The following is a 23,682-nucleotide window of genomic DNA, read 5'->3' on the forward strand; positions in this document are numbered from 1 at the left end:
GATCTCTGATTTGTGTCTTTATCTAATCTATAAGCTTGCCCTGTTTTTTATTTTACAGTATTTGACCCTTCCTAAGGGATCATGTGTGTTTAACGGTGATTTATAGCCCAACTGTGGGGCAAACTTGTAAATTTCCCACGACTCCGTTCACAGTCATCACGAGTAAATCCCGATCGACCTGTTAGACGAGCAGTGACGGTCGATTTTGATCGTGAATGGCTTAATTTCATCATATGTCCTGTCTCGGCTTGTGAAGGCGCAGAGCCGCTGTGAGCCTGAGCCACGCCCAGTGCATGCGGCGGAACCAACCAGACGCCGCCGTGCGGAAATTCTCCTTTTATGGAGAAGGGCTGCAGCGCGAGCGCTCATAAAGCCCTGCAGTCCACGGGCCTCCACTGCAGTCAAGTTCAGACACTACGTCAAAGCGGATTGTTGCTGCTTCTCTCCTCCGTTAAGCCACCCTCACACAGGTAAGAACACCGCGGAGGTTCTTTATTTTGTACTCTTACACTTAAAAGCCAGTTTTAATGAATGTTTATAGTGTTTTCTGCCCTGTGGTAAAGTTATTGTGTAAAGTTGAGGCAGCCACAGGGAATATGCAGCGTCATTCATTCAAACCGTCGTTCAAAAAAAGTTACATTACTGTCAGTGAACTGGCACCGTTTCCTGTTTATAATAAAACTAGATACTGGAATGGCATATGTGTGTGTGTGTGTGTGTGTGTGTGTGTCTGTCACGCTGTCATCAGTTAAATAACCTGTCATGTAAGCAGATGCTTTGGTGCAGTTTCTGGTTTCAAACAGGCGGATGTTGAGCTGTTGATGCGTTGTTAATATAATTTGACAAATATCTAATGTGACGGTCAAGACTTGACGGTCTCATGTTACAAAGAGCAGGAAGTTAATTTAGTCGAACATTATACTAGATGTGGACAGCTCAGTCAGTGTTTAGATAATGGGAGTGGCCGCCGGGTGTCTGTCTGTCTGTGTGTGTGTGTGTGTGTGTGTGTGGCGTCGGTGTCATTTGGGGTTTAACGGTTCACGGGCCGGGTCGCCGCCGCCGCCTCTAAGCCACTCTTACTTTTTGCCTTATATGGCCATGGCCAGACCCGGGTAGAAAGTGCCTTTGTTCCTCAGTTCTGGGTTTGGACTGGAACCTGCTCCACTGCGACGTCCAGCGTCCATTCTCTGCATTGACAAGGATTTAGCTGAGGTGACGTTTGCCCACATGTAAGGCATCTTTGTCGTTAAAGGCATCTTTGTCGTTAAAGGCATCTTTGTCGTTAAAGGCATCTTTGTCATTAAAGGCATCTTTGTCAAAACTTTGAAGGCAGTTCCTCCCTCTGTCATAAAGGCTTCTCCTGTGATGACATTGATCCTCTTTGACTATGATATGTTACACCTTGTAATGTTCAGCTAATAGTGTTCAGTCTGTTTGAGATCTGTTCGAGGAAGTAGCACGTCGTGTTCAGCTTGCTGACAGTTATTCAAAGTACTCCGCTTTAAACCACTTGCGCCACCTTTTTTTTGACATCCTGCATCTCTATCTATCCAGAAAATGGAAGAAGACATTGCCGCCCTCGTTGTTGACAACGGCTCCGGTATGTGCAAAGCTGGCTTTGCAGGAGATGATGCTCCACGTGCCGTGTTCCCCTCCATCGTTGGACGTCCCAGACATCAGGTATGTTTGTTCCCCAAACAATTGTTGGGACACCATTTTTAATGTGACATATTTCCTACAGTAGAGACTCAAAAATGATGTATGTATTTGTAAGCAGTGACGGAAATGCTCACTCAGCGACAGCTGTAACACTGTAGCCTCAGCCTTCATTTACAGTTTGTAAATTGCAGCTTTGAATTTGTCTTCTCCTTGCCTCTTAGGGTGTGATGGTTGGTATGGGCCAGAAAGACAGCTACGTTGGTGATGAGGCACAGAGCAAAAGGGGAATCCTGACCCTTAAGTACCCTATTGAGCATGGTATTGTCACTAACTGGGACGACATGGAGAAGATCTGGCATCACACCTTCTACAATGAGCTGAGAGTTGCCCCTGAGGAGCACCCAGTCCTGCTCACAGAGGCCCCACTCAACCCTAAGGCCAACAGGGAAAAGATGACCCAGGTAAGATTTATGAAGGAAACCTGCTCAGCTCACCTGCAGGGCCATCCAGAGCTGTCGCAGCATTTATTCAGTTTTTCTTCATCGTTTCCTCCTGCTCCTTTTTAAATCTCCAGGTTTCTTCTGTCCTGAGCTGATCTTTTCCCCTCTGCAGATGCTTCAGGTCTCTTCCTCTCTGCACTATGACGCATTGAGAATGACTTGTTGCAGCATGGTCATGGCTGCTTTTTTTTTAGTTTAGGCTTGTATTGGACTTGTTAAAATGATGAGCATTTAACTCCACTGGTGACTGCATGATGCAAAAGATGATGGTAGTGTGGTATTGCACTCCCATCTTGTACTATTAACATAATGACCAAACTAAAAATTCAGATTACATTGAGTGAGTTTGTACTCGAGACAAAACTAGCTACTCTGCTGTGCTCCCCTTGATCTGACTTCACTAACAAATCCTGGTTTATGTCATTTTAGGTTTACTCACTGATCCACTGACTCATCTCATGTCTCCCCTTTTTCCTCCAGATCATGTTTGAGACCTTCAACACTCCTGCCATGTATGTGGCCATCCAGGCTGTGCTGTCCCTATACGCTTCTGGTCGTACCACTGGTATTGTCATGGACTCTGGTGATGGTGTGACACACACTGTGCCCATCTATGAGGGATATGCCCTGCCCCACGCTATCCTCAGGTTGGACCTGGCTGGCAGGGACCTCACAGACTACCTCATGAAGATTTTGACTGAGAGGGGCTACAGCTTCACAACCACAGGTGAGAGGAGCACACAATCTTTTGAAGTACCTATATTCGAACCTGGTGATGGGGGGGAAAAAATTATAATTAAGTGTACCTTTTTCTCTTTCAGCTGAGCGTGAGATTGTGCGTGACATTAAAGAGAAGCTGTGTTATGTTGCACTGGACTTTGAGCAAGAAATGGGAACTGCCGCCTCGTCTTCATCCCTGGAGAAGAGCTACGAACTGCCTGACGGACAGGTCATCACCATTGGCAATGAGAGGTTCCGTTGCCCGGAGGCCCTCTTCCAGCCTTCTTTCCTTGGTAGGCAACATCATGAAATAACATTTTTATAGCAAAACTTTTTATTTATTAAATGCACAAAAGGGAACTTAATTAGCATAGCAGTTGTGTCAGCAGAGATATTTTTTTTTTACCCAAAATATATTTTAATGTTACTTTCATGTCACACAAGGTGATTCCATTTAAGGAGCTCATTCTTCACTGGTTTGTAAAATTTACTCAAACTTATTTTTACAGGGATGGAGTCTTGTGGTATCCATGAAACTACCTTCAACAGCATCATGAAGTGTGACGTGGACATCCGTAAGGACCTGTACGCTAACACTGTGCTGTCTGGAGGTACCACCATGTACCCCGGCATTGCTGACCGTATGCAGAAGGAAATCACTTCTCTGGCTCCCACCACCATGAAAATCAAGGTAAAATTGCTTGGACTCTTCAGCCCTGACACAGTAGTGTTGTATCTTACCAAGATGCATACAGATCGAAATGAAGTTTACAGTGTATCTAATGTTGCTTTGTTTCTTTCTGCAGATTATTGCTCCCCCAGAGAGGAAGTACTCTGTATGGATTGGAGGCTCCATCCTTGCTTCCCTCTCCACCTTCCAGCAGATGTGGATCAGCAAGCACGAGTATGATGAGTCTGGCCCCAGCATTGTCCACAGGAAGTGCTTCTAAACAGACTGTCAGTCCCCTCCCTAAAAACACACTGCTACAAACCCAAACGAGCTCTGCATACATGCCTACTCCAACACACTGGTGTATGCTGAGCCCAACACCTTACATTTCCCTCATCACCATGGCTTTGGCACTCTGCCCCCCTGATGGGGAGAAACTCTGGGAGATTGGAGCATCCCAGGCGGTGTGAATGTGTGAGGAACATTATGTCCAATGTTGCATTTTGTGTAGGTCATTCCAGATGTCTTTGTTCACCATCTTATTTGCCTCTATGAAGGTTTATTCTCTGGTGGGCCCACTGCCCAACAGACCTGTAGTATTGCTTTAATATGTAAATTATGTAATCTGAAACTTGTTTTGTATTTTCAGCCTTAAACAATATCCAGTTTGTTTGTCATTATGCAAAAAACTAAGCTTCTATATTGTATGGGGGTGTATGGTTTGTGCATAGGGCTTTCAAGCCTTTTTGTTGTACACAACCTAATAAAGTGCACATGTCAGATTCCAGTCTGGCTGCTTTGTCTTGTATTTCCTGCCACATGAATGTTTTCAAATTGGGAAGCTCAGCCACCACATGCATTCAGCTTCAGGGTTACAAATAGAGTTTATCTATTTTATAGAGTAAAACCTTTCAATGTTTTTAATGTAACAAGCTAAATGTGTAGTCTTTTAAGGCTTGGTTCAATTCACAAGAGGGTATATTAGAAATAAATGAAAATGTGTTGCCAAGTTTATTGATTTATAAACTGTCTGCTGCTTTATACCTTGACAGCATCTTCTGAAATCCATACAGCCACATGAGGAAAGTGAGCACGCGCTTAAATTAATCCGCTGCATTTTTGTGAAGCTTTTTGCAGCTTTTCTTCAGTGTCTTAGGGTTATAATGCATCACGGTGATGTGAGAATTTACAGCATGAAGAGCAGAGTACAGACGTTTTACAGCATTTTATTAATGATATAGTTCACTTAATCTCTTAGTATTGCAACACCAGACCTTCCAGTCACCTTTCCATTCTCTAAACAAAGTAAGCACTCCTTATTACAAAAACCCACTTTATCTTCTGCCATATTACATTTAGAGGCGTTATGGTGTCAACACATTTTTGACCAATTTACAATGTCATAAGTTGAAAAGATTTAAGAAACTACAATAAAATGGTTAATTCACCACTGTTAAACATGACTGAAATGGCTTCTATTTAATTATTTCTGTTACACAAAAACGTACAAATGTTTATAACATGTTAAATAGAAATGTGTAGTTAAATATGTGTGTGTGTGTATATATATACACATATATCGGCTGCACTAAATGGGTGGAGCTGTAGTATATTTTGTTTCTCAATTAGCATTTCTTAATACAGCTTCACCCTTTCAGTTTTTATTATACAGGAATTTGAAGTGTCATATTAGATGGAGTTCTTCGTATGAATGAAAATATTAAGAACTAGAACACAATGACGAGATGTGTCACACAAGAAATTCAAGCTGATACATTATCTCTGAAAATTGACAATCTACCTCAGTTTACAGTGATACATATTATATGAAGTGGATTCCAAAGTATCTGACTCTGTGAACTTGGTGAAAATACCATATTTACTCACTAAAGTGGAATGGAAACCCACCATTATTCACAGGCTTTGTGTATAACCATTATTATTTAATGTAATTTAAAATAATGGATAAAAACAACGATATGACCAAATAGGCTGTACACATTTCTTTGTCATTCTTTGTTCATACAATTAGTCTTGATCCTTAGAGCTCCTTTCTTTTTGTTTAACTTTGTTATTTGTACTAGGATTTACTAGGATTCATAAACTTCCTCCCCACTGCAGTTGTTTTACATGTTGTAGCCAATAATTTACTGATTTCTCTGTCTTGTCTGTATTTTCAAAATACAGTTTTGGAAAAAGAAAAAAGAAAAAGATTGACGTGTGGGCCAACAGGAAGTGTGTCCGTCCATGGAAAACCCTCCGCAATTGTGCAGCAGCAAACATCGTCCGTGCTGTCAACGGTCGGCCCGCCGCTGTTCATCTAGATACGTGGGAACATGGCTGGATGAACAGCTAAAATCTTGCCGATGAGTGAGACAGTTGCGGCTAATTCAGAAGACATGGATCGACAGATTGTACAGGTGAGTGGACCGACAGAAACCAACAACATTTCACTGTTGTATTACTGGAATTGCTGAACTGATGCTAAACTGTTAGCTAATGCCAATGCTAAACCAGACTGCACTGAAATGACTGTGAACTTTTTTTTCTGACTGGTTTGGTCGACTTAGACAGACAGTGGGATAAAAAGGCGTATTTAATGTGTCTTTGAAAGCACTTTCCAATTAACAGTAGTTTTTAATAATTAATTAAAATGTTTGTTTTTTTCAAAAAATGGTCATGTGGAGAGACACATGTTTGCTAATATTTACGGGCTTCAAATCAATCAAAAATAATGAAAAGACAAATTAATTGAGTAGACAGATAGATGTTGGAATAAATGAGAGCTCAAGCCGGTTGGTTTTGTACTTGCTCTCTCTGTAACGTCTATCTGAACAGCTCATATTGAACTGATTAACAATGTGGCAGGACAGACAGCTAGATGTTCCTTGAGGAAAGAGGTTGGGACATTTAAGTTTTACTCAACCAGCTCCTTTTAAGATAGAGTCCTGATGTTTAGCCAGAAGCCAGTCCATCACAGGGCCACAAAGTTACAAACAACCTTTTACTTTCACACTCACAACTACGGTCAACTTGTGTCCAATTTGCCTAATGCCCAAATCTGCACGTTTTTGGACTGTGGGAGGAAACGGGAGGACCTGGAGAAAACCCATGCACCCCCAGGGAGAACATGCAAACTCCATGTAGAAAGGCCCTTGTTCTGTCCATTTTGCTGCAAGGGCAAGAGTGTTCCTTTTTTGCAGTTTTAAAAAAAAAAATCTACTGATGTTTTCAACTGACTCATTTAAATGATCTGCTTCTTTGCTGTTTGTTTTGTTATTCTTCCCAATGGTTGGTTCCCAAACACAGACCCTGACACTGTTTGCTGTTTTTCTCAGGCAGTATGTGGTGAAGACACACTGTCTTCGGCCTTGGTGGGAATGTCGGACTTGTCCGATGAGATCCTGCTGTGTATCCTCCACCATGTTCCAGCGAGTGACCTGCTGCTGAATGTGTCGAACGTCTGCCACAAGCTACAGACACTGTGCCGTGACAAGACCCTGCTCACACATGTCAGCCTGTCTGAGGAGTACCTGGTACAGTTATATAAATAATATATATATTTTCGTATCTACTTATTGGGCATATTTCAGCATTGTTTTAGTCAAAATTTTACATCCTCACTTCTTTAACAACTTTTAATGTAATTTTTTTCCCCCTCCAGGCTGATGATCTTTTGGTTCAGCGCTTACTGAAACAGTTAGCCAATCACGTGCAGTCTCTGAGCCTGAATGGTTGCTACTGGCTGTCTGGTTCCACCTTGGACTATGTTGCTCGCTGCACAGCGGTGACACACCTTGACATCACAGGTTGTCGCCTCACTTCTCTTCGTCTGTCCCGCCTCCTCTCCTCCCTTTGTTTCCTCACATCACTTGCTTTTGATGTGACCGCGGGCTTCAACTCTGCTCAGCTCAGTTCGGAGGCGGTGGGTACACTGAGCCGCTTGTCGGAGCTCAGACAGACACTGTTGACACCCAGTTATGGTGTGGTGCCATGCTGTGCCCAACTCCGCAAGTAAGGATTTGTCCGATCAGTGAGCTTCACACAGGGCATTATATTGATCTTTTTTTTTAATACATAATCAGGACACCTGTATCATTAATTTAGTCACACTTCACACAATGTGAAACTGATGTGAATGTCATTAGTTTCATAGAGATACTTGGTCATAAATTACACTTTTGATGAAATAATAGAGGTGGATGAAAGGTAAATGGACTTGGACATTTCTTAAACCACAAATTAGGGGTTCGATAAAATACTGATACAGCAATATACAATTTTTGTATATACAATATATAATAGTCTTGTTTTTAGATATGTCAATGCAGAAATGTTACATATTCTAACTTACAAATATGAACTCAATTGTCTGTGTGTGTATGTGTGTGCTGTAGGCTGATGCTACAGTTTGACATCTCAGATGTGACCAGGGAGGGTGTTGGTGTTTGTTGTCAGTTAATGGTGGGTCAAAGCAGTGTGCCACATTACCAGCAGCTGGAGGAGTTCACTGCAAGGCTGGCTCCAGGAGAGGTCAGTATTCATGCACTTGTAATGTGTGCCACACCTGCAATATACTGTGTACTGTGCATAGAGTCTGTATCTATGCATTAACTATGTTTAAATGTCCACAGGTAAACCAGACCTTGCTTCTTCTCTACCTGGCAGTTTTCAGCGTTCATGTTCCAAAGCGTCTCCGAGTTTTCCTTGTTTCAATTCCTGGCCCAAACCCTGCTCACTGGCCTGCTGGCCCCTCACTGGCCCAGAGCTTGGGTCAGCATGGCGACCTGGAAGCCCTGCAACTCCCTCGGTCCTGGCTGGATCCCTTGTCTCTTAAGAGAGCTTTGGAAGGCAACAGTCCAAAGCACCTGAGCTTCAGCCGCTGCCCAGCCTTGTGGCCACAGGTGTTTCAGTCGCTGCTGGAGGGAGGCGTCAGAGATGCTACACAGCTCAGCAGCCTGAACCTCAGCGGGATCAACCAGGTCCTTTACTCAGAGTGCAGGAGTGTGGAAGATCACCTGGTTCCTGGGACAATTAGCCGTTTGGCAGTGAGCTGTTCAAAAATTAAGCACCTGAACCTGATGCACACACACTATCACCATGAACACTCATCTGAGCTTGGTGGAGAAACACACCTGTGTGGCAGCTTGGCCAAATTCAGACAGCTCCGCTCCCTCACTCTGCCAGCATGTGCGCTATCAGATGGCTTAAACACACATCACACTTCTGTGAACAATACATCTCCCTCTCCGTTGTTCCTTGGGCTAAAGAAAGGTCCACGTTTGGGCTTCCAGAATTATAAGCCTGGTTCTGATCCGTCTTTGTCAGGAGACAGCACCTCAGGGCTTGCTCAGCTCTTGGCTAGCTGCTCTTTGTTAGAGACCTTGGAGATCATTGGTCCAGGTTTTGTCTCTGCACTGCCTCGGCTTGAACCCTGCAGTCGTGTTAGCGTGGAGCCTCGTGGCATGTGTGCATGGGCCCGGGGAGTTGGTGACGCCCATTTGGCCTCTCTCGAGGCTTTGCCTCGATTACATCGTCTGACTCTGGCTGGACTTCCTGGGGTCTTAAGGGGGACAGGACTGATACAGCTCACCAGGCAATGCAAAGACTTAAAGGTTTTATCCCTTGCGAACATGGGATCACTAAAAATCATGAACTACTTTCCTGCCCTGCTGGACACCATTAAACAGTGCACACAGCTGCAGGAACTCAGGTTAGAAGATGTTGTGTGTCTTTCATTTACCGCAAATATCAACATTCGCCATCACATCAGGTCCAAGGGCTGAGCAACATATTGATAATTATCACAGTAAATGCCTGAAAGTTGAAGAAGTTTAAGAAGCAAGTTGAATATGGTTTTAAACATTTTTATGAACATTCAAGGTAGTTATACAAGTTATAGCTCAATGTGTATTTGCACAGTGCATTTAAGGTCCAGTGTGTAAGATATAATGACATCTAATGGTGAGACTGTAGATTGTTACAAATAGAGGACTCTTCTGCTCACAGCTCCCTTAATGCATGACAGATTATGTCTCAGTAGAGTTCACAAAGTCAGATTACATTTATTTGTTCTTTTATTGGCTCTCTGGAATAAGATGAAGGGAAATAAATCGGGAGTTGAAGAAGTGAGAATACAGCAGGTCTGGAATAATGTCCTCTAAGCCTGTTTCCAAACTCATAAAAAACACTGAGGCATTATAAGGATCAGATATATTGACTTTATCAAGTGTTGCGATTTATCAGTCAATTTAAACGGTGCAGTAATGTCAAAAAAGTTATTTTTTGCCACATCTTATCTTGCTAACTTGGTGGCTCATAGGGACTGAGTCACGTGACTTCTTGAGCTTTATAGACCATTTTAGCTTTTGTTTTATGATAATTAGTTTTTTTTTACTTTGTTGTGAATTGTTTGTTTGTCTTTAAGGTTAGAGCAGCCATACCTGAATGCCAACGCGTCATTCTTTGAGGCGCTGTCCTCCTGCTCCCATCTGCAGCGCCTCTGCCTTATCTCACGCAGTGGCACCTTCGATGCATCAGCAACAGAAACCTTCATGGAACGATGCCTTCAGGTCGTCATGTGCCACATGTTCATGGGTGGTACTTTGGTGGGTTGTCGCACACTGCAGAAAGCTCTTCTGGACAGGTCAGTCGTCATGTCAATCGTGTGTGTCTGACTCTGTTTTATCTTTGTTGTGTTAAGTTTCACCTTTCCCCTTTTCTTTGCTGTCAGATTTTCAAATGAGCGCGCTGCCCTCAGTGTGGTCATCTATCCATTACAACATGAAGACCTGCCCTCAGTCATCAGAGACATCCCACTAACCTTGCTTGATCGGATAACTCTGTTTCAGAGCCACGTGGCCCAACCACCCCATTTATCGCCACTGTGACATCAGTAGAAAGCTTCCCTGTGATTGGTGTTCCACAGCTAAACAGTGTTAATATTGCTTGTTTACATTTACCAGACTCAGTAATGATGGTCTTTAAAGGGATATTTAAGGGTCAAAACTCAGGGTCAACTACAGGTCGATCTGGAGCTGTTTCATGACATTTCGTACTTGGTGCCACAAGGGCCAACATTCTGGCTTACCTGACACAATCATTTCTGCTGTTTTAAAAATAAGTGTCAAATTATGTTTGCTGAAAACTTAATGTAATAAACACCATTTAAATTGTTGTCGATTCTTCTCTGTGTATCAATACCGCTAATTATGTTTTAGGTGCTTTAATGCGGCCTCCACTAAAAAAAAACAACCCAACTAATTCTCACACAGTACATAACCTTTTATAAATGAGTGATGAGTTTTCCTCAGTTCACACTGCTGCATGTTTTTTTTTTCCAGCAGGATACTTAATCTCTGCCATTTTGCAATTGTATGATTTGTTATAAATTTATTCCAGATATTTACAGTAAGCTGCTGGACAATTCAGACATTTTTACATAAAAAAATATTTAGCTTCAAAACATTAAATATAGGTATAAAAGAATATGTTATTTTTTTCTTGGAGTAAAATGAATACACATGATTTTTCCATCATGTCAATTTTTCATAATTTTTTTGATGATATTTCACAGAATTTCAGAATAAAAGCATTAGTGTTGATATGGCTCAATATACTGTATAGTCTACAATTAAAATGTCTTTATAGTGCCAAATTAATCTTACTAAAAAAATCTGTCAATTATTTCCCCAATTAATCGAGTATTTGTTTGGTTCATAAAATGTCATAAAATGTAGAAAAATGTTGATGGTGTTTCCCAAACCTCAAAATTATGGTCTCAAATGTCTTGAATTGTCTCAAAGAAAACGTTTTAATTATTAAGAAAAAATAGAGAATAAGAAGAATAATTGATTATCAAAATAAACAACCAATTTAGTAACGATCGATTAATCGAATAATCGTTGCAGCCCTACTCAAACTTCTCTGTTTCACTTCACCCTGAGGAAGAAGCAGAATAATAAAACCAGCAGGGGGCGACCGAGGTGAATGCTTTCGTGACTCAGGCGTAATAATTCATTGACGATCAGGTGCTCCACATGGATGGTGCTCCATCATAACATGATCCTAGCAAAGATATATATAACTTCTTTTCAAGAAATATATAGTACAGTAATACGTCGTGTAATTCTCATTAAAAAACCCCGTTGTTATTCCCTGTGGGGCCAAATGGGGCACTTTATAATTACTGTTAAATTTCTACTATTTAGGTCTTGCTGCGTTTGTCATTGGATCATCATTGTGCGCAGTCCGTGTGTAGCATGCAGCATGTCAAACCCTCACTTGACTGCGTTTTGCTTATAATTAACTATAATGAATAGCTTTACTTTGCGTGTGGTTTGATTAATTGTGAGTTTGTCAAAAACATTTAGACATGTTTACATCCGTCGCCGGTTCTTGTGTGCGACACGGGAGGAGGTTGTCGTTCCCTGTTGTCAAGTTGTCGTTGTACCCGGCGACGGGCCTGAACGTGAGGGGGCTTCAGCATGGATCACAACAGCGGTCACCCAGGCTCCTCAAATCGGCTCTCTGGCGCTTGTCGGAAGGGGCAGCGGCCAGGTGTGTGTCCCTATCAGCCGCCTCGCAGCGGGAGAGGGAACCTCGGTGCTCTTCAACCTCAGACCCAGAGGACACGGAGAGATTCGGATCTCTGTCCAGCGACATGTCCTCCAGGAGGTCGTACAGAAAAAGCAGCCCAGACATCCAGGATCTGCGACACCGAGATGGAGAAGAGGAGCAGGAGGAGGAGGAGGAAGAGAAGTCGTGGAGAGCTCCCATGAGGAGAAACACGCCGTACTGGTACTTCTTACAGTGCAAGAAGCTGATCAGAGACAACAAGGTCAGTCTGCGGGAAAAGTTTTAATTAGGGATGAGTTGACATGATACTCCCTATCGGTCCGATAATGATCCAAATCAATGAATCGGATATCAGACATACAAATGTAAACAATCCTAAAATGTTATGTATCGCATGCTTCACTACGCACTGACTATAAAAATGTAAATAAAAATCAGCAACAGCATTTTGGCTGTCTATTTTTATAACGAGAGAAGAATATTTAATTTACATAATTTAAGAATTATGTCTAGTTTAAAAAGATCTTAAATGATTGTATCGGACTGATATCAGTATATACTTTAGTTTGTGGTATCATGCCATCCATAGTTTTATGCCTGTCCTCCTTTATTTTATTGTACTTTTTCAAAGCAGACAAGAAGAATTAACATGACTGAAAATACATCACCTTTTTAGGTACACAAATATCTAAGTAAATATCTAAAAGACTCTTTTGAAACAGTTGAGAAAACCTCAGAAGGGATCATTTATGCCACTGTATTTAGCAATTGGTTCAGGGAAGAGATTCTTATCATTAACATGTGTTTCAAAGCCGCATGTAATAAAGATCTGGTTAAGGAAAGGGACATTTTGCTTAAGATATGAAGAGCACTTGAAAGATGTTTTAAGATGATGAGCAATTGCTATGAATATGAAATAAATTATTAACAGACTGAGTTTTTGTGTTTTTGTATCCTCACAGCTGCAGGAGGCGTTGGATTTGTTCAGCAGAGACATGCTGCATGTTGACAGGCTCCAGCCAGCGGAATATAACTACACTGTCCTGATAGGAGGCTGTGGACGAGCTGGACAGATGAAAAGGGCCTTCAGACTCTATAATGATGTGGGGATATTTCATATATTGCAGTAGACCTTTGCATTTGAGTATGTCACACGTAAAACTGATGAAAAGTTGCTTAAAAGCCAGTCATTTTATTTTTGTTGACACATTTCAGTTTTCAGTCCTTGTTTTAGCTTTTGTAATTTTAGCTTTTAAGAAATTATTTCCATACATTTCCATACATTGTGTGTTTTCCAGATGAAAAAGCGAGGTCTCAATGCTGTCGATGCCACTTATACTGCACTGTTCAATGCCTGTGCCGAGTCTCCTTCGAAACAAGCCGGTCTTCAGCAAGCTTTGAAGTTAGAGCAAGAACTGCGCCGCAAAAACTATCAACTCAGCACCATCACATACCACGCGCTTCTCAAGACGCACGCCATCACCAACCATCTTCAGGCCTGTATTCACATCCTGAGGGTATGAAACCTTCATCATGTACAGACAGATCAGTCCATCAGGTGATCATGTGAGATTTCTGTTTACACGTATGTGTTTGTGCATGTTTGCAGGAGATGATGCAGAATGGTCATGCTGTCACTCAAGAGACTTTCCACTATCTGCTGATGGGCTGCTTTATGGACAAAGATGCAGGATTTAGACTTGCTCTACAGGTACATGTTTACACAAACCTACAAAAATGTGTGTCAGATTCTCTAGAGCTGGTGGAGGAGAAGGGACACTACAGAGCTGAGGGTAATCTATGACTAATGTTTGGACCGATGTCTTGTTGATGTAATGTGATTGTTTTTTGTGATTGTTTCAGATTTGGCGCCAGATGCTGAAGTCGGGGATTCGTCCAGACTCGCAGAACTATAACCTCCTCTTAAGAGCTGCAAGGGATTGTGGGATTGGTGATGTTACCCTGGCTTCTGATATTCTGCTTAGTCCTGAGTGGGGGAGCCAGAAGGGAAAAAAACATGTGTCTGTCAGTAAGTCAAAGTCCAGACGTGAGGATGTAATAGACGTTGACCTTCTGGAGAAGCAGTTGTTTCTCCTGCCTGCTTCATGCAGAGATGGTGTGGAGTCAGTCAGTAGGCAAAAATCCACCCAGCTTATTCCAGTCAGACAAAAAGAAAACATCTCACTGCCTGCTGACTCCATGAACTCCTCTGCCCCTAATCTGCTGGACTCTTTTGAAGGGACAAAGGGGGCAGTGGTCTCCCTCGGCACAGTGGGTGGAGCATCTGATAGGCTTGCTCTGATTGGAGGACCTGCAGGGTTTTTAGAGAAGATGGCAGCTAATGGACTCAGTCCAGACCTCAGAACTCTGACCATGTTGGCTGACATAATCAATCCAAGCTACGAGTCTCTGCAGATGCTGCTGAAGGTCGCTAAGCAGCATCAGGTGAAGCTGGATGTTGCATTTTTTAACTCTGTGATTCGCAGAGCATCCAAAGCTGGTGACCTTCAGGCTGCAAAGGTACTATATACACTCACACAAGTTAGTCTTTCTATAGTTGTTTCAAGCCCTTTACCCAAACAGCAAATATGACATAAATGTAGCCAACTCCTACATACACTTAATCTGAAAAGCAAGTCTTAAAGGTCCAGTGTGTGATATTTTGAAGGGTTTATAGGCAGAAATTGAATATACTTCCCATGAATTTCCCCATTGTGTGATGTATCTTATCCTATTAGTATGTTTATTAGGGCTGTCCCTTTTTTCTCCAAAAATGTAGTTCGAATGAATACTGTGTGACAGGTTATTCCTTCAAAGATGTTCGGCTATTCACATAATCTTTTATTATTATTAACACATGCTTTGCTTCCCGTCTGTGATGCCTCTTCTGCCGTTTCACTCGTTGGACCCTTACTTATCTATGGTGAAGAACACCCACCACTTTTCAGATGCTTTGGTGTTATGATTGTCCACTCAGGAGGATGGATATGTAAAGTTTGCTTGTGTCCTCCATGTGCAAACCTTTAGGCTAAGAAGACTCTTATTTTTCTGATGGGTTTAAAGTGGCTCTAAGGCGGAGCTTTGCTCACTGTGCCCTTTGGCTAACCACGACTTTGTTACTTCTGACAATCTGAACAGCAGACAGCACACTGTAGGCTGTGACAGTGACAATTCTTTAACTGTCTGTGAATGTAGATTTTAAATGCTTTCTTCTCTTTCCAGAGTGTGTTGAGGGTGATGCAACAGCGTAACGTAAGCATGGATGTAAAGACGTTTGGTTGCCTGGCTTTAGGCTGTGAGAGTCAGAAGGACGGTCTTCAGCTGCTCAAGGACATGGAGGTGATAAAAGACAACAGATATCACTGATACATGTGTTTAATGTTAATTTCAACATTGTGAAAATGTTGCGTTTGATGTGCAGTGATAGATGACAATACTACAGTAATGTAGTAACACACTGTCATCATACCTGGCTCTATGTTTTCTTCTACAGGAGGCAGGACTTAGACCGAACGTCCAGGTGTTCTCTGCTTTAATTGGCCGAGCAACTCGCAGACTGGATTATGTCTACCTTAAAACAATTCTGAAAAGTATGAGCAACATGGAGGTGTGGCCTAACAAGGTCATCATCAAGCAGCTGGAGTTTGCTGCTCAGTATCCTCCCAACTACGACCAGGTGAGCATATGTAGCACACTCCTCACTGAGCATGAAAACAGATGTCTGCAAGGATGCATCTCTCAGGAGGACGGTTTCGTTTTTATTGTGTCCTCCATTGTCACTTCAGAATAAGGTCACTGGTGTCTTGTCTGAGCAGAGGGCATTGGTGCAGACAAACGCTGCACTCACAGCACCCTCTGCTGGACAACTTGTTAATTACTTTAAAATGTCAGCTGGATATTTTCAACTTGAACAGATTTTTTTTTACGTTTGTTTGTACTGAGCAGTCAGTTCTTTACAGAGAGTTGTTGTAAGTCCTGATGGCTGATGGCAGGAATGACTTCCTGAATCTGTCTTTGTGACAGTGGAGCTGTCTGAATCTCTTGAAGAATGTGCTCTTCTGGGATGATGCATGATGTGGTGGAGAGGATGATCAGGGTTATCCATGATGGAAAGCAGTTTATTCAGCATCCTCCTCTCCACCAATGTTTTCACGTTGTCCTGTTTGCAGCAATATATAGTATTGCAGTATTGCTGAGCAGTATATTCACTGCTCAGCACCAAACATTAGACGGACGCAAATTGCAACTAGTTGGTGGATATGTTTTAGCGTAAAACTGTTAAAGAGCTTGGTGTAAAAGGAGGCAAGGAAATAAGAATTCTAACTCTAAAAGAATTCTTTAGACATTTCAAAAGGGCAATGTTGCGTTCCCTCGTCCTGAGGGAAAAAACAGTTAATGCAGCTTTACAAAGACGTAAAAGTAAGTTATTGTGACGTAAAGTAAAAGCCTGAAAAGTGTTTGGGGTTAATTCATTTGAACCGTTCTCTCAATTTCAGTACAAGTCCAGAAACAACTACTTGGTGCACATTGATGGTTTCCGTGGTTTCTACCAGCAGTGGCTCAGATTCATGCCTGCTCAGGATGCTGAGGATGAAAATGCGGAGCTGCAAACTGAAACAGATGCTGCACAGCTGAAAACAGAATGTGAAGATGGGCTGACAGAGGCTCTGAGGAACCAGAGAGCAGCAGCAAGGAGATATAATTCTCATAAACAAAACAAAACAAGCAGTGCTGCTCTGTAATAGAATATTTCTGAATTCTCTGCCTGGTCCCCTGTTTGCGTCCAGCTCTGCCTACAGGACTTTGTGTCAAAGAAGAACCTTTAATCTATAAATCCTGTGCATTTGTATTACACAGAAGATCAAAAAGATTGTTTATATTGCAATAAATGTCAAGTTTTTGTTTTATGTTTGTCTTCTTAAACCTCATTTTGGTTGTCAAGATAGTTGACTATTGGGAATTTCAATTGTCATAAACACCTGCTAAATACTTCATTACCTCCAACAAGGAGGTTGTATTTTTGGACATATCTGTCTGTCAATCTCTGTCTGTGAGGCATGGATTTGGATTGACCTTTCTGAGGATGTAGATTATTACTAAGTAAGAAGCTATTACATTTTATAATTGTTTAAATAATCACCCAGTAAGAAATTATGCATACATTAGATTACATGCATATACATGTATATACACATCTATGTATATATATACATAGATGTGTATATAATGTATATATACACATATATAGATACACACAAGTATATCGGTAGTGGTGGACACTGCCAATCATGTAATATATAATGTCTCAGACAATGTAGTAAAATGCGTTTATGTGCCTGTAACTGCAGTTCAGTCCGATAGAGGGCGTTAATACATTTCGGTGAGCTTCAGTCGCTAATAAAGACACCGAAGAAGAAGCTCGTCACATCCGTTGCCTGCAGATTCGAGATCCCCGGCGCGAAAAAGTATCACTTATTTTGATGATACAACAGTAAAGGTAAGTGTTATTTGTCTTCAACTAAACAAAATTAAACGCGAAATATATTTAAATGGTCTTACGAAACCAGGCCTAGTAAATACATGAACGAGAAGACGTATCCTGCTGACAAGCCATTTTTAAAGAAGCATGTTTGGGGTTTCCTGCCTTGGTGGAAGCTAATGGCTAGCTCCCTAAAAGAAAACAAAAATTCGTGTGATTTGGTTACAGTTGTTTAAGAAACCTGGGGCTACAGAATAACACAGCCTGTTTTATATCAAAGTTACCGCTCGTCTACATGTTATATATTGTTTTACATATTGTTTTACAGTTGAACCTGTCCTAATCCCTTCATAAAATCATAACATTTTATGAAGGGATTTTACTATCTTCTCCGTCCAGTTTCAGTTTCAGAATTCAGTACTTTATTCAGTCCTATTCAGTACAATACTCTTTTTTGTGTTTTTGATGATCTTCAAAAAAATACTTATCTTCTTGTTTGTGGAAAATGCAGTAGTAACCAACAAGAAAACTAGAAACTATCCTACCAACACAGCCATCGAACAGCCTGCTCACACCAACAAGCACATTTTATTGTTTACTGGTGTTATTAGTTATACTGTGAAATATATAATGTATTCAACCATCTCACACTCAACCATCTACCTCACTTATGAACTTTCAATAAATTCTGGCAGGCTCTCTCAAGGCTCCTCTCATCTCCTCAGTCCCACTACCCTCCCAATTCTCATTAGGCAAGTGATTTCTTCTTCCTGTAAGCTCCAACAGCCTGAAAGGTGCAATGCTGCCCTCCACAGTTCAAAGTTCACAATCTCTTTTGTATGTGGAAAAAAAAACATTTGTCACAGAGCCAAGCCTGTCAGCTTTCACAAACGAGCAAAACGTTGATGGGTTGATGTGCGTCTTATTCAGAGATTAGACTGGTATTTTAAACGGAAGCACTTTTGGAGATAAATTGTGTATTACAAGTATCTGTATGTTTCTTTCCCTTATTTTGCTAGTAAATTCCAGTAGTAAATGGGGGACAATGGAGAAATAATCATCCTGAGTGATGATGATGATGACCATGACGTATCATGCAGTGATGCTTCAGTTCTCATTGTGGAGATGGAGGACGTGAAGAAGAAGAGTGGTAACATCTGCGTTTACTTAATTCACCTGCTTTGTGAGGTTAGATTGGAGGTTCTAAATGTTCAACAGCTGCTCATTCTCCTCCTGTGTTTCAGATGTTGTGTTATCCCAAAGTTCTCTAGATGAAGACCTGGTCGTTACCTTCTCCCGTCGTGCTGAGGTGCTACCTCACGCACGCTATGACTGTTCCATACATCCTTTTACGTGAGTAAATTGCTGCACGCACTTTGACAAATACCACCACCACTGCACACACAATCACACCTCTTCTCTTCTGTCCTGCTCAGGGCAACAGAGTGTGAGGTTGGTTCTCCTGTGGCCAGTAACCAGCTCATTTGTGATCAGTGCTTCTGCTACATCTGTGATAAGCTGGCGTCAGCGGTATGTGTTGATGTAGTGTCTAAATATGCTTTATCTGTCACTGCAGGTACAGAGGGATGTAATCTTTTCACTTGACCTCACAATTATTAATTACTTCTTTGCACTGCCACTATTAGGTCCCCACAGAACTTCACATTTGTTTTTGATGCTGTTTTATAATTTTCTCATTAGTTTTGTGTGCGTGTGTTCTTTTTAGTGTCTAATGTGGAGTCACAGTGGTGTGTGTCACTGTAACAGCCACAAGAGGAGTGATTTCTGGAACAATCAGAGAAGCAGCTCACTGCTGGGAGGACTGAAGAGTTTTAACCTCACTCTCTCTGAAATAGATGCCCATCTCCGACATGCAGGCAAGACTGGCACTCACAGGAGGCAAAAGACTGGACCATTTGTTAAACTGTGATGACATTTGTTTGTCTTTGTCTTGTTCAGAGGTGATGCTGCAGAGCTTCAGACAAGAGCTTAATGCAAAGTTCTCAACCTTCCTGAAAGGAAACGCGTTACCAGAATATGGTCTGAACCTACCAAACCAGCAATGCCTCATCTTTGAGTGAGTTCCACAGCAGAGCTGTTCATAATGTCTGAGACAAAAAAGACATTTATCCACACTCAAATGATCTTACAGTGAGGATACTTTGAAAATGTGTGCAATTGATTTCTAAACACATGGATATCATCCTCATCTTAGGATCATTATATGGATGAAAATCTGGGCATTCGCATATTTTAATTACAATACAATTCAGAAACAGTGTGTAATCGCACTACTGCAAAGTTTATCTTTTCCTCAAAATATAAAAACCAAGTGTTGATGAAGTCAGATAGTGATGGTGGTTTTTAAAGGCTGGCTCAAGTTTATCACAAAGGATCTGAGGGGGTTTAGGTCCCTCACTGTGGAGAAAAGTCACTTTTTTCTCCTCGCTGACCTTTGCTTCCCCAAAGGTCCTTCCCCAGCATGTTAATATTTAGAATTGTACTCCAGATTTCCACCTTTTCCTTTTCTATGAGCTGACAGATTTTGACCACTAACTCAATTTATGTAAAAAAGTGATGGCAGTGTAATTTAAACATTTGTTTTATCATTTTTTAACAGTTACACAAATGTTTACGAGTTTGTGTCATCGTTTCTGAACAAAGCCGACAACCAGGACGGCAGAGCGGCCGCCATCATGAGACTGGGAGCTGCTGAAGACTTTATCAGACATTTTCAGCGCACAGGGTAAACAGATGTGTGTAAAAAAGAACACTTTCCTTTTCAGGAAAAATTCTGTATATTCATATTTTTTTGTGTTCTACAGAGGTATCAACATACAGTCTGCCATGGCCAATGCTAATGAGGCTAAACGGGCTTTACTACAAAGGTAAGTTAATGCTCTCTCGCAGAGAACTGTGTCACCTGGATTATAATCTCCTTTTATTGTGAATTTGTTTGTCTTTCTCAGGGTTGTAGCATCACTGCAGAGACAGATGGTGATGGCGGATTTCACTTCAGAGTTCATCCACAAACTGCAAGACTTTTACAAGAGATTATGTTTCCCAGCTGAGCTGAGGAGCTTGAAGAACTGGTATGTGTGTGTTCAGATGTCGCTGTGAGGACTCGGTTTATAAAAACCTGTGCGTGCGTGCGTGCGTGCGTGCGTGCGTGTGTGTGTGTTCTTGTTTGTATCCCAAGGTTACAACTAGAAATATTTTGTGTGTTGCAGCATGTGTGTTCGTCCCTGGGATGATGTCCTGCTGGTGTCTGTGCTGAAGGGACAGAACGTGTCGGGCGTCCGTAAAGACAAAGGCAAGAAGGATGTCCTGATTGAACAGGTGTCCATAATTCGACTGAGGACAGAGCTACTGCAGCGACAGCACAGGTACAAGGACACACACACTTGTACAGCTAACTTAGTGAAGACATAAATCATTCTCTAGCCCCTAACTTAACCTTAACCATCACAACTAAATGCCTAACTCTTAACCTGAACAGATTTAACACAAAAACTAAGTCCCCTTAAAGCCAAAATGTCCTCACCTTCCCAAAATGTCAATTTCTGTTCCTCACAAAAATGGACATACCAGTCCACACACACACACACACACTTGGCCTTTCATACCAAGCTAAGCTGTGTTTTGTTTGCAGGTACAGAGAGTTGTGTCGCTACCTACGAGTCGTCCAGACTGATGATTCCAAGCTGTGAGTGTTTCATGACACACAGATGCTTAATCTTCCTGTTTCTTTGGAATTAATTGGAACAAGCACATTTCATTTCACATGTATTTTCTATGGAAGAGGATTAGAGCCGCATGGGAATTTTTTTGGAAACAAAATTTTAAAAATAAAAAAAGCCAGAATTCTCAGAAAAAAAGTCTCACTTTCATCACAGTAATCGTGCTGTTTTCCAATTTTCATTTTAAATTTGGCCCTAATCCTCTTTCATAATTTAACATTGTCTTTGCATCGTCTTTCAATGAGTAAATGACACCTTACATCCCTTTTCATTCACCCAGTGGCACCATGCGTCTCTTTAGGAAAAAAAAGGTGGTTGGGGGGGGTAAATTGAATTAAATAATAGAATTACACAGATGACTATTCAATAAATAATTTAATAAAATGTGAACAATTTCACAACTAAACATGGTCTTTTTGAGAATAATAATAATCATATATTTTATTTATAAGCACCTTTTCACCACACAAGGACACTTTACAAAAACAAATAATAAAACAAACAGGATAACACAGTAAACTGAAAATGGAGTGTGATTACAGAGCAAAGTTATTTTGAACAGGTGGTTTTGAGTCTGTATTTGAAGAGGGGAAGAGAGTCGAGTTTCGGATGTCTAGTGGGCGTGAATCCCAGAGATGGGGACCAGAGCAGCTGAAAACTCTGCTCCCCATGGTGCTGAGACTGGTGGAGGATACAGTGAGGTGGATGGAGGAGGAGATCTTGAGAGCAGGAGGAGGTGGCGATGTGGAGAAGATCGGAGCGATATGGAGGGAAGAAGTTGTGGATGGCCTTGAAGGCATGTAGGAAGATTTTGTATTGAATTCTGAGTTCTTGTAGGATGGCGGCGATGTGGTGGAATGAGTGACCAGCTGATGTTTATGGAGGGATTTGTGAGGGAGACCAGATAGGCAAGAGTTACAGTAGTCAATGCGGGAGGTGACGAGGCTGTGAACAATGATTGAAGTTGCATGGGGGCTGAGGGAGGGGCGATTAATTTTGCAAAGATGGTATGCAGACCGGGTAATATTATTAATGTGGGACTGGAATGATGGTGTGCTGTCGAAAGATGACACCTAGACTCTTGAGGGGAGGGGGAAACGGAGGAGCTGTCAGTGGTAAGGGAAAAACTTTGGATAGTGTGGATTTAGTGCCAATAACGAGGATTTCTGTTTTATCCCTGTTTAATTTGAGGAAATTAGAGGTGAACCAGGATTTTATTTCAAACGAGCAGTTGGTGAGGGAGAGGGTGCGAGTGTGGTGAGCTGCATAAATAGAGAAGGATTGTCATCCACAAAGCAGCGGAAGTGGATATTGAATTTACTAAAGATATTGCCCAGTGTATTGAGGTAGATGATAAAGAGAGGCGGACCCAGGACTAACCCCTGGGGCACACCTGTATTGAGGGGGGAGGGCTGGGATCTGAATGAACTGAGTGTGGCCTGAGAGATGTGAGTGAAACCAGTGCAGGGGGGGTGTGAGTGATACCAATGGATGATAATCTATCGAGGAGAATGGAGTCACAAATTGTGGCAAAGGCTGCACTTGGGTCAAGGAGCATGAGAGTAGTGAGTAATCCAGAATCAGATGCCATGAGGAGGTCGTCTGTGATTTTTATGAAAGCAGTTTCGATACTGTGGCGGGGGGTGGAAACCAGACTGGAATTCTTCAGAGGCTGTTTCGGTTTAAAAGGGAGTAGAGTTGAGTGGCTACTGTTTTTTTCCAGTATTTTGGAGATGAAATCAAGGTTAGGTGTTGGTTTTTAGGTGTTGACCTAGTAACGTATATACAGTAGAGCAGAGCGTTTATTTCAATTGAATGTCTTTTTAAACGGAAATACTAAGAAACTTTTCAGTATTAACTGCTCTTTTTCTTACGTAACTGTTAAGTCCAGCCCACGATGAGTTCTATCTTTTTATTTATTAAGACATTTTCCAGCTTGAAGTTTGAATTCTTTATTTTCTTAATTTAAAAACCAAATATTTGTTATATATTATATATATATATATATATATATATATATATATATATATATATATATATATATATATATGTATATATGTATGTATGTATGTATGTATGTGTATATATATATATATGTATATATATATATATATGTATGTATGTATGTATGTGTGTATATATATATATGTATGTGTATATGTACATATTTTAGGACGTAATGAGTAGTTTTGATGGAATTTTCTAGGGCTGGGGGAAAATTAATATATTGAAATATCGCTATATTTTGTGTGCCGTAATCTGCATATTTTTAGATCACATTAGCAGACTTTGTTACTTTTGATGAAACAAAATTGTTTATCTGGGCTTTGAGAATTT

The 23,682-nt window shown here is 41.3% G+C and overlaps 4 protein-coding genes across 5 annotated transcripts in view; all 4 read left to right on the top strand.

Annotated features, from left to right (window-relative positions):
- Positions 1-386: 386 nt before the first annotated feature.
- Positions 387-4,336, top strand: actb1 (actin, beta 1). Its single transcript, XM_044028153.1, has 7 exons — positions 387-470; positions 1,555-1,680; positions 1,881-2,120; positions 2,640-2,886; positions 2,981-3,172; positions 3,389-3,570; positions 3,686-4,336. Exons 2-7 carry the CDS (start codon positions 1,558-1,560, stop codon positions 3,827-3,829), a joined length of 1,128 nt encoding a protein of 375 aa, XP_043884088.1. The 5' UTR covers positions 387-470; positions 1,555-1,557; the 3' UTR covers positions 3,830-4,336.
- A 1,471-nt stretch (positions 4,337-5,807) lies between these two features.
- On the top strand, positions 5,808-10,726 carry fbxl18 (F-box and leucine-rich repeat protein 18). The gene is made up of 7 exons (XM_044027348.1): positions 5,808-5,969; positions 6,888-7,085; positions 7,214-7,563; positions 7,947-8,082; positions 8,184-9,262; positions 9,977-10,195; positions 10,283-10,726. Exons 1-7 carry the CDS (start codon positions 5,916-5,918, stop codon positions 10,437-10,439), a joined length of 2,193 nt encoding a protein of 730 aa, XP_043883283.1. The 5' UTR covers positions 5,808-5,915; the 3' UTR covers positions 10,440-10,726.
- A 1,047-nt stretch (positions 10,727-11,773) lies between these two features.
- On the top strand, positions 11,774-17,033 carry ptcd1 (pentatricopeptide repeat domain 1). The gene is made up of 8 exons (XM_044027272.1): positions 11,774-12,388; positions 13,089-13,229; positions 13,425-13,643; positions 13,736-13,837; positions 13,990-14,646; positions 15,349-15,465; positions 15,620-15,802; positions 16,623-17,033. The coding sequence occupies exons 1-8, from the start codon at positions 11,924-11,926 to the stop codon at positions 16,866-16,868; spliced, it is 2,130 nt and encodes a 709-aa protein (XP_043883207.1). The 5' UTR covers positions 11,774-11,923; the 3' UTR covers positions 16,869-17,033.
- Positions 17,034-17,532: 499 nt separating this feature from the next.
- zgc:112980 (uncharacterized protein LOC503706 homolog) overlaps positions 17,533-23,682 on the top strand; it is a 13,442-nt gene continuing 7,292 nt past the window's right edge. The window contains exons 1-11 of one of the 2 annotated variants that reach the window (XM_044029252.1): positions 17,533-17,623; positions 18,625-18,755; positions 18,850-18,958; positions 19,042-19,135; positions 19,332-19,482; positions 19,565-19,682; positions 20,226-20,351; positions 20,431-20,493; positions 20,575-20,697; positions 20,836-20,991; positions 21,258-21,311. In XM_044029252.1, the coding sequence (XP_043885187.1) occupies positions 18,641-18,755; positions 18,850-18,958; positions 19,042-19,135; positions 19,332-19,482; positions 19,565-19,682; positions 20,226-20,351; positions 20,431-20,493; positions 20,575-20,697; positions 20,836-20,991; positions 21,258-21,311 (1,109 nt within the window). In that variant the 5' untranslated portion in view covers positions 17,533-17,623; positions 18,625-18,640. The remainder of the gene's footprint in view (positions 17,624-18,624; positions 18,756-18,849; positions 18,959-19,041; positions 19,136-19,331; positions 19,483-19,564; positions 19,683-20,225; positions 20,352-20,430; positions 20,494-20,574; positions 20,698-20,835; positions 20,992-21,257; positions 21,312-23,682) is intronic. The other variant, XM_044029253.1, reaches the window with a different exon arrangement.

This window comes from Solea senegalensis, linkage group LG6 (assembly GCF_019176455.1).
Source record: "Solea senegalensis isolate Sse05_10M linkage group LG6, IFAPA_SoseM_1, whole genome shotgun sequence".
In the NCBI taxonomy this organism is placed as follows: Eukaryota; Metazoa; Chordata; class Actinopteri; order Pleuronectiformes; family Soleidae; genus Solea; species Solea senegalensis.

Excerpts from the sequence above, each read along its gene's own strand:
- actb1 (XM_044028153.1), top strand. The coding sequence starts at position 1,558 with ATGGAAGAAGACATTGCCGCCCTCGTTGTTGACAACGGCTCCGGTATG. Across the intron at positions 2,121-2,639 it reads ACAGGGAAAAGATGACCCAG|ATCATGTTTGAGACCTTCAA; the intron begins GTAAGATTTATG and ends TTTTTCCTCCAG. Across the intron at positions 3,173-3,388 it reads CTTCCAGCCTTCTTTCCTTG|GGATGGAGTCTTGTGGTATC; the intron begins GTAGGCAACATC and ends TTATTTTTACAG.
- fbxl18 (XM_044027348.1), top strand. The coding sequence starts at position 5,916 with ATGAGTGAGACAGTTGCGGCTAATTCAGAAGACATGGATCGACAGATT. Across the intron at positions 7,564-7,946 it reads TGCTGTGCCCAACTCCGCAA|GCTGATGCTACAGTTTGACA; the intron begins GTAAGGATTTGT and ends TGTGTGCTGTAG. Across the intron at positions 9,263-9,976 it reads ACACAGCTGCAGGAACTCAG|GTTAGAGCAGCCATACCTGA; the intron begins GTTAGAAGATGT and ends TTTGTCTTTAAG.
- ptcd1 (XM_044027272.1), top strand. The coding sequence starts at position 11,924 with ATGTTTACATCCGTCGCCGGTTCTTGTGTGCGACACGGGAGGAGGTTG. Across the intron at positions 15,466-15,619 it reads AGCTGCTCAAGGACATGGAG|GAGGCAGGACTTAGACCGAA; the intron begins GTGATAAAAGAC and ends TTTCTTCTACAG. Across the intron at positions 15,803-16,622 it reads ATCCTCCCAACTACGACCAG|TACAAGTCCAGAAACAACTA; the intron begins GTGAGCATATGT and ends TCTCAATTTCAG.